Here is a 12,307-nt window from a genome sequence, read left to right as displayed (position 1 = left end):
CAGGAGATTCGGAAGCAGATTTGGCAGTGGAAGAATGAGTAGCAGTCACACGTTGCGAAGGAAATGGAATTTGCCTCAGCCACCACATCCCGAAGCAGCTTCTGTTTGGCTGGATAAAAGGGGCAATATGGTCTAGAGAAGAGATGGACTGTTGTGATGCAGGAGAACCTTGGGGTGAGTGGATGACGACTGTTGCCAGCAATGTCTGTGGAGGAGGTTCATGAAGGTTGCTACTGGGTAGTTGGAGGCAGCCGCCCTCCAGCAACAGAGGAGGGGCAATGCTCTTAACAACGAGTAGAGTACAGCAAGTTGGCATAGTGCGGAACACAGGTGGTGCATCGCCCAGTCATCTCGGTCAGTTAAGCCATAACACCCCCTCTCCCTCCACCACCGCCATCCATGCCCGCTATAATTTCGTTCTGACGTTGTCCGTGTGTCTGTCCGTCCGATTGTTTTTTTTCTCTCTCTCTATACCTCTTGTCTCCCCTATCTGCATCCACGCTTGTGTTTACACGTCAGTTAAGCCATAACACCTGTGCACCCAGCCTTGACACAAGCACTATGGAGGCATTACTGCCACTTAGTAGTGCATGGCTGTTGTTGTGCGTGTTTGTGTTTATGGTTGCGTGCGATTTTGTGGTTTGTGATTGTGTAGTTGAGTGGTCGTGTGTGGTTGTGTGTATGTAGGGATGTGGTCATGCTCTGCAGCGGAAGAGGTCACAGATCGCAGAAGCGAGAGCGGCTTTGGGCTCACGAGACGACCCCCCGGCCTTTAAGCCTCCTCCCCCGCCCTTCAGCGACTCTCGACGCTCATTGAAAAGTGAGGCTAGGCCCTCTGAATTTTCCGTGAATCTTGGTTTTTGTTTCTATTATTATTATGCACACCTGACTTGTTAATTTTTACTTCCATCAATTTGTAAACCCACACTTATATCTACAATCGTTGTTGGGGAATTACATTCTTGTTATCTGCTGCCCTTCAAAGATGCAAACATTTGTAGCCATTGGGATACTATGGTGTAAGAAGCCCCAGGTCCTGCACACGATATGTGTGACGTACAACCCAGCATGCCCTATTGAGCATTGAAGCATGTGCTTTTCTGCACTATTCACCTACACACATGGCCGTGAATTCCGAGAAAATATCTGAAATGGCAACAGGATGCATGGGAGAACGTTTTTTTTTTCAGAAGGCTTGTAACTGCATCCCCCAAAGTACACAGAGTCTGTATGAAAAATAAGAATAGGTTTGACCCTTTTTGGCAATAAAACAGGTATTAAGATGTTCAAACACCGAATAGAAACCTTTTTCGAGGAATCAAGTCTGCATTAACCACACGCAGTACTTGTGGTGAACATACATACAAACAAACATGTTCGAATAATATATGCATTGTCTTTGAAACTGATTGACCTACACTAGAGACAGCCTTTTTATGTCCTAGTCTCACCAGTGTCAGACTAGAGAATGCCAAAAGGCGAAAAGTACAAAGACGAGGCACTCTCAGAACATTTATAGCTCGGGGTGCCTTATCTAGCAAAAGGTTTCTATTTGTTGTTTGAACATCTTGACAGCTAGATTTGAAGTTTTCGTGACTGCAGGGATCCATACTCTTTGGTTCTTTCGGTAAAGTCACGCAGGTAGAAAATAACATAAATTAAATCACGACGTTTGGGGCACAACACAAGCGTCCGTCATCAGGTGGGACCACCACAGCAAGAAATAAATTGCTGAAGTGTTTCTTGCTGTGGTTGTGCCACCTTCTGACGGACGCTTGTGTTGCGCCCGGAAATTCGTGATTTAATTTATTTTATTTTATACCTGCGTGACTTTACCGAAAGAACCAAATAGTATCTTAACAGCTGTTTTATTGGAAGAAAAGATAACACCTATTCTTATTTTTCATACATTGATACTCGTAAAAAAAAGGTCCCATGATACACAGAGTCTACTGCTTTAAATAAAAAGCAGGGTCCGTGCGAATCAGTATCGCCTACTGAGAACATGATCCTAATCCTGAATTATTTTTCCTGTGATAACCATGATTAAGTTGATGTTCACATTCGGCGATACTGATTCGCATGGGCCATGTTTTGTTTGTTTGATTAAAACAACAGACTCCCTATACCCTCCTGAATAAGAGTGCTAAGACTCAGTCAGCATAATAAGATGAATTATAACAATAAATAAGTGAGTGACTCTTTAAAACCTTATCAAGTCCTCAGATGTGGTTCATTGCTGAAATCCTCATTAAGTGACCCTTACTTGGAGCCATTATAAAAACCTCAAACCATCGCTACCAGGTGAGATACTCGAAATTGAATAGTCATTGTGCCTCTGTAATTATTATAGCAATACAGAAGTATTATCAACAATATTAATGTTACTGTGGATGCCATTTTACTTTTATACTTGAAAAATGAAACCTTGTTAATATTACTTGTTAATACAAATACATGTAACATGAAAAGCGCAACATTGGTTAATTTTGAAAAAAAGTGTTTAAAGTTACAGGTTTGTTTTACGGGTTGCTTATTTACTTTCGTGAATTTTTCTGAGAATTTGTTTTCGATAACTCCACGGTGTTTCGCTCCATTGCCTTTGCATGCTCAGCAAAGCGCGGCGTCTCTGTGAGGTTTGGAACTGAGACCATTATCAACAGAGGTAACCTGCTATCAGATGGCACCCAGACTCCAGCTTTGGAAAGGAATCTGCTGCCTTTGCCAGTCCTGATAAACTCATCACAACATGATGCAGACATGGGTGATAATTAATGACATGATGCACTTTAACTCTGGATCTGGAATGGAGTGCACCATCCTGGGAGGGCATGTGCTAAGCACTCACCATTGTACTTTGTAGATTACTGTGTCTTCCAAAGCTGGACTCTCAATCTGGCCCATTCATCGTTCATTCGTAATAGAGGCTTTTTGGAGGTTAGATCGCGTAAATATATAAATGTGTCGTTAAAACCCGCCACCACCCGACACAGCCAACTAGTAAGGGTCGTCACGTAAACAGAACGTGGCCAATTCGTCACTAGTGCAGCACACCGGTGTGTTGGAGAGCCAAGCCACAACATTTACAATCCGAGTACGACGTTTCACCAATAATTACAACTAGCTTCATCAGGCGAAAGCCATTTTTGTGGATAAGTCCACCTGTTTCGTTCCTCATATAGAGGCGTAGATGTGGTGACCACGCTTCTGCACTCTTGCACAATGTGGGGGGGTGGGGATTACTGACGCAACGTACATCATGCACGTACATTATGCACATACATCATGCATGTGCATTATGCGAGCCCTTTGATTTAATTACTGGCGAAACGTCGTACTCAGATTGTAAATGTCGTGGCTTGGCTCTCCAACACACCGGTGCTGCTGTGCTAGTGACGAATTGGCCACGTGCTGTTTGCGTGACAACCCTTACTAGTTGGCTGTGTCGGGTGGTGCCGGGTTTTAACGACACAACATTTATATATTCACGCGATCTAACCCAAAAAAACCTCTATTTATGGATGATATTGGTCGCGAATGCCTACCACGTGTTACACTCATCGTTCATTCTCTTCGGTTATTTCGGTCAAGTCACGTAGTTAGAAATGAAATGAAACAAATCACGTTTCCATTGCAACACAAGCGGTCGTCATCTGATGACCTGACTTGACCGAACGAACCAAAGAGTATGGATTCCTGCAGTCACGAAAGCTTCAAATCATCGTTCATTGTTTGCACTTCCTGGTGTAGGGTTCTTGATGTTTGTAGAGGCTTATGTGCTCTCCCCTAGTGTTGCTGTTTTGGCATAATTTCAGCCTTTTCTCTCAAAATGCACAATGCACAGTGTATAGAGACCGATCGTATGTGTTGCACATTCTGTAATGTATATTGAAACATGTGTTTTAATTTAAAATTTAGACTGGGTCAAACTTAACGGCATCTGTGATTGTGCAGATGCGTGGTTGTACGAGCAGCCTCGCAAATTAGTAACTTCCCTTTCCCTCAGCCACTCAATACCAATTATTGCCGAGACCAACTTTCTCCAAATTTAGATAATGGGAAGTGTTAGCATTTTTTTTTACAGAACAGTAACAATAATACCATAAAATAAATACAAATTATACAGAATTCTTAACCTAATTTAAGCTTGAAAACCTTTAATACTTGAGTAGCTATACGGGAATGGGGCACCCATGCCAGTGAGATGCTCACTCAGAGGACAGACAAAATGCGTTCCCTTCTACAACAATGACCAGTGTGGTCACGTTGGCTCAAACAACCCCCATGCCTAAACACATCTAAAACATGCCCCCACGCTCCAGTCCCAAGAAGTTCTAGATCCACAAGCCATAGCATAGGCTGGGGAAAGGTAAAGGAGATGGGGGTGCTAAGAGTCACTGGGTACAACCTGGTCACCTTCACAATTTTACAGCTGCTACGTACAACATGCGTACTCTCTCAGCTACTTGCCATTTTCCATCTGTAGATCATGAGTACACGTTTGCCTAGAGTTTGAAAACTTTCTCATCACTGCTGTTGTGCGCTGGGCCTTAAAAAAAATCTGCTTTGAAGCCAATAGTGGATTAGTGTAGTGCTTCTTTATGGATGTAACTAACACAATGATAGGAATAGGTTTTACCCTTTTAACTGGCACAAAAACTGACACCTTTATTCAAGGCATCATGTTTGCAAAAAACCACAACACAAGCAGTCAGAATGCAAACAAAAAAGACAACTCTGATAATATGCACTGTCCTTGAATTAAAAGGGTAAAACCTATTCCTATATCTTGTTTCTGGCAAAGGAGGTCTCATAATGTTAACACAGTGATGTTCAATGGTGTTTTCTTCGTCTTGACATGTTGATATGTTGTCATTATCTGCATGTCAATTATTATTTAACAGAATTAGGCCAGCTTAGCACATGGGATATCAATCCAGAAAGTAGAGAACAAAGGGACCATCGTCATTATTAATATTTTTTAGCTTGGCACGGGGAGGGGGTGGATTAAAATATCCCTTTGCGCAAACAAGCATCAGCAGTGCTCACCTCTTTTGGTGACTCTAAACCAAAGACATACCTGTCAACTCACACGGTTTACCCGTATTCTTGTGTAGGGAAATTGAGTTTTCCGGCCCACAAGGCGTACAGCCGTTCCAATACGGGCAACAAAGACAAAAATGTGTCTATTTGTTTGTGTTTCTCCCTTTGATGGGACTTTGTAGGATGAACGTTGAGATTTATAAGGGCACGGGGTGACCAATAAGGTCTGAATTGGTCTGTAACAAGGTAGGCACTGATAAGGGTTTTACAGGTATGCATAGATAGCGGCTGTGGAACATATTGTACAGTTCATAACAGGTACATGAATCTACCTCTGAAAATATTGCCAGAAAATGGTTTCTTATTTCTTTAACTATTAGTTGTTTGGGTGCAGTGGTGGCACCGCCGGCAGTTCAGAGCTCTTTGAATCTGGCGACAAGAGTTTTATTTCCAGCGCAAGGCCAACATCAGTGGCTATTAATAATTGAACCAGTCCTGGGCACCCTCCCATTTCACAAACCCAAACTGAATAGCATGGTCAAAACATGACAGCATTGGGGGGCCTTCGTCCAGCAGTAGATTGATAAAGGGATCTAAATTATTATTTACATTTGTTTCATTACGCAACGTTTTTGATGCCTATTTTGCTTTGCTATTCTGGTGCAATAATTTAACTCTTCAAATGGTTAGATCCCATCACTACCTGGTAAAACTGTGCTATGTGATCTATAGTTAATTGTAATAGCCCTTTCACGTGATTTATGAAAGTTTATCATGGTAAAAAAATCATGGCAGTTTTTTCTTAACTTTTCGGGTGAATAGTTTTCCATGCGATGAGCTTAGCGCACCAAACAGTAACTCATATGATTTGTTTTCGGGTCGTATCGTGTGGTGTTTGGCATTATGTCCGACGTTTCACTCAACGTGGGGAAGCTTCTTGAGGAACAACAACACGAGCAACACGTAGTACAACCATAAAACAAATCAGAGAGCTATACAGCACAACCGTGGACATCTACGCGATGAAGTCATTAATGCTTTGAATGGGGATTTTATCTCTACCTGTGCCAGAAGAAGATTCAGGATTGGGTCCCATTGAGCCTGAGGAAGAGCGAGTAGAGACTCAGCTGCACCAGCTGCCCACCGACCACACGTACATCTACAGCAAAGTGCCCTGGAAAATCCTCCTTCGCAAGGAGGCATGTGTCCCACCATCTGCTCTATATTTGTCCTTTTAAGGCAGTGTTGTTGACACATTTGTTGATTTGTGCTGTTGTTGCCGTTTCTACTCAGGGGTCTCTCTTTCTCCCAGGCATGTAACCATGCAGTAGTGTGGCATGATGTCATCATATTGTGTTTGTCATTGCTCCTGACAAAATATTTTAGAAATAACAAAAATCAAAGTTAGCGTTTTCCATGTGTGTGCTCATTAAGCACGTAATAATGCAACGATTAACGACTACATTTTATTCTTTTGGCCGCAATAAATATATCCCAATATGTTCGTGATCTTTATTTATTTCTTATTCTCTACGCTTTAGGTCATGGCATTGCATTACCGCTTTTGACACTTTAATCAATGTCACCTCCACTGTGGCTCAGCAGGTGTTCTACCCCAAAGAGAGCCTCAACAACCCCATGGTGGTGAATCTCCTCTTCAAACAGGTGTGGACACCACCCCCCCCACCACCACCACCATCGCCACAACGGTTCTCTTTAAAAGATAATTCAGAGATGCTTTAAATTTTGTTTAAGTAATAGAGAAGCCCCCCTGAATGCCCCTGTGAGGTTTGTGAAGTTGATGCTCATACAGTATTACAAAGGCCGAGCTTATAGTGAACCGTGCCGTGTACGTGTCCAGGTTGTCCACGACACGTTCGCCGGGACGTGCTTGCGCATCACTCCTGGTGAGCGCGAGAAGATGAAGAGCATGCTGGGTAAGTCTCCCACACATTCGTCGGTAAATTGGAGAGTCAGGATTGTGTGGCGCACTGAATCGGCTAGTGGTAAATACATTGTGTGGCGTTTTTTTGAATGAGGGCATTCTGACAGCAATAATGGGTCACTAATAGTGGTGTTTTTTTTATTTATTAACAGAAATATGACATAGCTTCAAATTTCTGGCAGTGCTAACATAGTGGTCTGAATTTGCAGATGTCAGGAGAATTGGCTTCTGGTTTGTATTAGACTAATATTTTTATTATAAGGATTAACATTGTCAATTTCTATGACTATTTTGATCTTGATCTTTGCTTTCTTGCACATTTGTCCTGTGCATAGCTGGTGTATTTACTTATATTTATAATAAAAAAAAATTGTGATTATTCGATCAATATACATGTGATTGCAGAACTTTTCCCCATCATGGTCTCCGCCATAACCCTGGTCACCTCGGATAATTGTGTAATTGTGGGTTGAGTAGTGGGTTCTTTGAAATGTGTAATGTGGAATGGGGATGTTTTTTGTTTTAAATAAGTGATGGATGAGGCAAAAACCCACGTGAATCGGGCCTATTCAGTTTGTGTACAGCAGCGTTAATTTGTGTGTTGTGTGTACTCAAATTACCGGGTTACAAGAGGAGTCCACATCCATTGCCATGGGCTGCTGTGCTACCTTGCCATGAATCAGTGTGAGCATTGCCTATTGCAGTGAGAAACCTCCCAGTTACATCACCTTGACATTTAAATCCCATTAATCTGAGGCCATACACACCATTGCCCTCCAGAAGTTTGTTTAGTAACGCAGTTTGCTGATTGGGGATGCGTCCGTTTGGTAGCGGACTGCCGTGTGGGCCCGGATGCCAGTTCCGCTGACGAGCTGCTGAAGAAGAGGGTCATCATGGCTGCGAGGGACAACTGGGCCACATACTTCGCTCGTCTCTTCCCTGCGACGGTGCGCGTGTGACACTTTCTTTGCCACTGTGCGTGCCACTGTCGGGAGTGGTAGTGTAGCGGTTAGCGCATTGTACTGTGAACCCCAGTGTTCCCATTTCGATGCCCAATTACGTCCAACATCAGTGATGAATATCTGAACGAGCTCTGGTCATCTATATCGACTCAGCCTTAAACGAGTACCTGGTGCAGTGAGTAAACAGCAGCATTGGGGTGAGGACACACAGACATACGGACATGTGTGATGCCGGCCACTTTTGCCCGCCCGCTTGCGGTGCCAACCTTGATAGGCGCACGCGAACACCTCTTTATCACTCCAGTCTCTAAGGCTCAACTGCAAGCCTGGACAATGTTCGTCTGTACGTGTTGGGGTGCAGGGCAGCGCAGGCACTGAGGTGCAGATGCTGGGCGTCTCGCACAAGGGGGTGAAGTTGCTGGTGCCGCACCGAGCGCGCCCCTCCGACCCGCCGCAGCTGCGTGTGCTGCACAGCTACAGGTGATCAGTGATTGGCGTCAATGAATAGTGAACACTTCACAATGAACAGTGGACACTTCACAATGAACAGTGGACACTTCACAATGAATAGTGAACACGTCACAATGAATAGTGGACACTTCACAATGAATAGTGGACACTTCACAATGAACAGTGGACACTTCACAATGAACAGTGGACACTTCACAATGAATAGTGGACACTTCACAATGAACAGTGGACACTTCACAATGAATAGTGGACACTTCACAATGAATAGTGGACACTTCACAATGAACAGTGGACACTTCACAATGAACAGTGGACACTTCACAATGAATAGTGGACACTTCACAATGAACAGTGGACACTTCACAATGAATAGTGGACACTTCACAATGAATAGTGGACACTTCACAATGAATAGTGGACACTTCACAATGAATAGTGGACACTTCACAATGAATAGTGGACACTTCACAATGAATAGTGAACACTTCACAATGAATAGTGAACACTTCACAATGAATAGTGAACACTTCACAATGAATAGTGGACACTTTACAATGAATAGTGAACACTTCACAATGAATAGTGGACACTTCACAATGAATATGTTTTTAAAAATATATATAATCGGGGACATTTCAGGCATTGGCCCCTCTTAGCAAAATAATTTATTTAGAACTGCTTATTGTGTTTAGTCGTCCTGCCCCCGCACCTCTGATTAGCACGGTTGGCTACGTACGGTGCAAAAGAATATACATACATTACATTTTCCTTGACAAGTTAAATAGCACCCAACGTGATAATGTAAATTTTATCATATTTAAGGACGTCATTGTTTTAATTATCAGCAATAGCAGTGAGCGAGCACCACCTGTTGTAAGAGCCGTGCGTGGAGCTTTAACGAGCACCGGTACCCTGTGCAGCTATGCGGATGTGCTGTTTGTGACGCTGCTGGACGCAAAGACGCTGGAGTTCATGCTGTCCCGCGACAAGCTGCTTCTCTTCTCTCCCAAGGCGGTCCACGTCAAGGCCATGGTCGACCACTTCATCACCGAGCTCAAGAAGGTGCAGCACTCCTCACTCCCCGAGTGGCTTTTACATTAAGAAAAAGTCCGAAGCTAAAGCTGATAGAAAGTTGGGCACCACCTGCTACCATGTGCTAGCATTTTAACAAACGTCTTACACACGATCAAATTACCCGGAATATGCCTGATCCCATTACACTTCCGCAATAATTGCACCTCCGATTTACACGGTTGGCTACGTATGGTACGAAAGAAGTTCAACATACATACGGATCTCAGAAGCTTAGCAGGATTTGTGTCTGGATAGTGTTTGGAAGGGTAACCACTATGTACAAAATAGGTTGTCATAGATCTGCAGGGTTACGTGGTGTGCAGCAGAGGGCAGTGCAGAAAAATCCATTGTTGTACTCTACCTGTGCTCCCCACCTTCACTGATATGTACTAACCAGTGTGTTGAAGTCTAATCGGAATAACCCCCACGTCATGCACGGCGTGGGGAGATCCTCCTCCAGCAGTGGATTCACAAAAGCGCTGTCCATTTACAAACACAATGATGATCACGGGTTGTACTTGCAATGTATTATTTTCCCCGTCCACGTCTTGTGAAGCGGTAACAAACTGTCTGGTTCACAGTGATCGTGTCAATCTTAATATCAGCCTGGCATTGCTAGGAATGCATGTTGATTCAGTGTCGGGTACATTCGGACACGCTTCAGTGTTGATTCTGATTTTTGCTGTTGGAGTGGCCCGGTTGAATGGTGCCTTGAGATGCGGTGCATCGAGGATGCTTTATAAATACCAGTTGTACTGCAGAGCCCTTAAATGTGTTTTGTTGTTGTACCGCATGTTGTTCGGCACCATGTCCAGCGTGCAGGGGAGCTTCTGCAAACACTGAGAAGCTCCCAGGAGCAAATGCTCGGCCAATGCAGTAAAACTCGAAAACGCAATCAGAAATCAGAAGAGCTGTAAAAAGCACAACTGCGAAAACCGATGTCGTTGTACTGCACAGGACTCTAACTACGTGGTCGCGGTGAGGAGCTACTCCACGGAGGACCGGAGCCTCCTCAGTTTCCACAAGGGAGACCTCATCAGGCTGCTGCCCCTGGATGGGCTGGAGCCAGGTGAGGATCTGCAGCTGCGCTCGGCGCGTTCTGCCGGTCTGTCTGGGTCTACGTCTGGGGCCCTCTTGTAGTCCAGCATGCTCAGCTTGCTTGTCAGCTCAATGTTTTTTTTATCGTCTCTGTTTTTTGTTTGCTTGGGTTGCTGACGAATTGCAAAATCTGTTTGTCTTGTGTTCTGCAGTATTGTGTTGAAAATGTTCATCGTTTTGATTTGCCTCTGTTATTTTTCTAGAACTCTCCGGATTTTCTGCTGGTTTGTCTGCTTTTTGTTTTGCTGACAAGTCTACTTATTCTTCAGTGTCAGACCGTTCACATTGTGTTTGTATTAATGCGTGGGCTTGTCTTCATGTGCTATGCATATTCAGTATAGCTGTTCTTGTGAGAGATGATGTGCGTGTTAATCTTCATGGATATAGCAGTTTGCAGGTTACATTTAAGTCACATCACATGTGTGTTTAATTTTATTTGTTAAATGAATGTTGTTAAAAAAAACCGAATGATCCCGTTTAGCCGAGTGCCATGTTTTTTGGTTTAATGGGGAAGTAAAGAGGGGTGGAGTTAAGAGAGGGAACCAAGCTGTAGCTGAGCGGCAAGTTGTTCCAGAAACGTGAAGCAGCAACGGGGTAGTGCTCTTTACCAAAGTTTTAGGAAATTGAGTTTTTAGTCGGAATAAGGAGGCACTTCTGAGGCTACGGGAGGGCTTTAGAGGAACTAAGGGTCTTTTGGGTCGTGAGCATATTCTTTGAAGATAACCTTTCGGATGAAGACAGCCCAGTGTGTGGATATGTGCATTATTGTAAATGCCCATTCAGTGTTACACTCCAAGAATGTGTGTACATAGTTGCATGATCATGCCTAAGATTGATTTTAATTGCACACTGTTGGTTTTGGGATGGTGCCAATATTAGTAACAGAGGTGCTTGTGCAAGTGGATATATATTCTTCTTGTACCATGCATGTCACTCTGTAATTGCATGAGCTTGCTCCACCTTGCACATAGTGCACGTATGCCTCAGGATACAGGATGCACATACTGCTGCACAGCAGCAGACCTCTCTGTGCACGTGCATCAAGCAAGTCACACAGGGTAATGATGTGCAATGTGACTCAGCCAGGTGCCCAGAGACTTCCTTCAGTTTCCAATTCGTTCTCAGTCTTTGCCGTCTCTCTCTGTTCCTCCTTCTCCTTGCGCTCAATCCATGTTTTTGTTATTTTTCTCTTCTCGCCCCCCCCCTTAACTGGAACAACCTTCCCCTCCGCATTAAACAGTCACCTACGTTCACTAGTTTCCGCTCCGCACTCAAGACTCACTTATTTTCCTTGCTCACCGCACGACCCCTTAATCCCCCCCCCCTTATAACCGCCACCGTTACTTTTAACTCCTCATATTCTCATATGGCTTTCACTCATTCCCCATTCATTCAATCCATTCATCATCGTTTACTGTCATCAATTTCGGTTTCACCGAATTGACACGTAGCAAATGTGCCCACTTCTTCCTCTCATCTCTTTCATTCGCCTCATCTCCACCATTCCATTCGTGTGTAAAATTGTGATTTTTTTTGGTATAGCGCCTTGGTTAAGGCGCTTTATGAATTCCTTGAAGATAAGATAAGATTCTCTCACACTGCAGAACGATTTTGCTCCCTGGCCATCCTCGAAGCCAAGGAGGTCTGCGATTAAACATGAGGAATGATAGAGATCGTCTGTCACGTGCTGACAACAGGAACCTAACATGCTGCT

The 12,307-nt window shown here is 43.8% G+C and overlaps 1 protein-coding gene across 7 annotated transcripts in view; it reads left to right on the top strand.

Moving 5' to 3' along the window:
• MYO15A (myosin XVA) overlaps positions 1–12,307 on the top strand; it is a 197,667-nt gene that overhangs the window by 116,763 nt on the left and 68,597 nt on the right. For 4 of the 7 annotated variants that reach the window (XM_076069914.1, XM_076069911.1, XM_076069917.1 and 1 more), the window contains 9 exons: positions 688–820; positions 2,615–2,665; positions 6,115–6,242; positions 6,649–6,708; positions 6,905–6,980; positions 7,820–7,935; positions 8,312–8,430; positions 9,342–9,483; positions 10,453–10,564. In XM_076069914.1, coding sequence (XP_075926029.1) covers positions 688–820; positions 2,615–2,665; positions 6,115–6,242; positions 6,649–6,708; positions 6,905–6,980; positions 7,820–7,935; positions 8,312–8,430; positions 9,342–9,483; positions 10,453–10,564 — 937 coding nt within the window. The remainder of the gene's footprint in view (positions 1–687; positions 821–2,614; positions 2,666–6,114; positions 6,243–6,648; positions 6,709–6,904; positions 6,981–7,819; positions 7,936–8,311; positions 8,431–9,341; positions 9,484–10,452; positions 10,565–12,307) is intronic. The other 3 variants (XM_076069913.1, XM_076069916.1, XM_076069915.1) reach the window with 3 other exon arrangements.

Source organism: Petromyzon marinus, chromosome 26 (assembly GCF_048934315.1).
Source record: "Petromyzon marinus isolate PM22_M1 ecotype Great Lakes invasive population chromosome 26, UKy_Petmar_22M1.pri1.0, whole genome shotgun sequence".
Lineage (NCBI taxonomy): Eukaryota > Metazoa > Chordata > Hyperoartia > Petromyzontiformes > Petromyzontidae > Petromyzon > Petromyzon marinus.
Note: the sequence above shows the minus strand (reverse complement) of the source record. Positions and strands in the feature narration are given on the sequence as shown.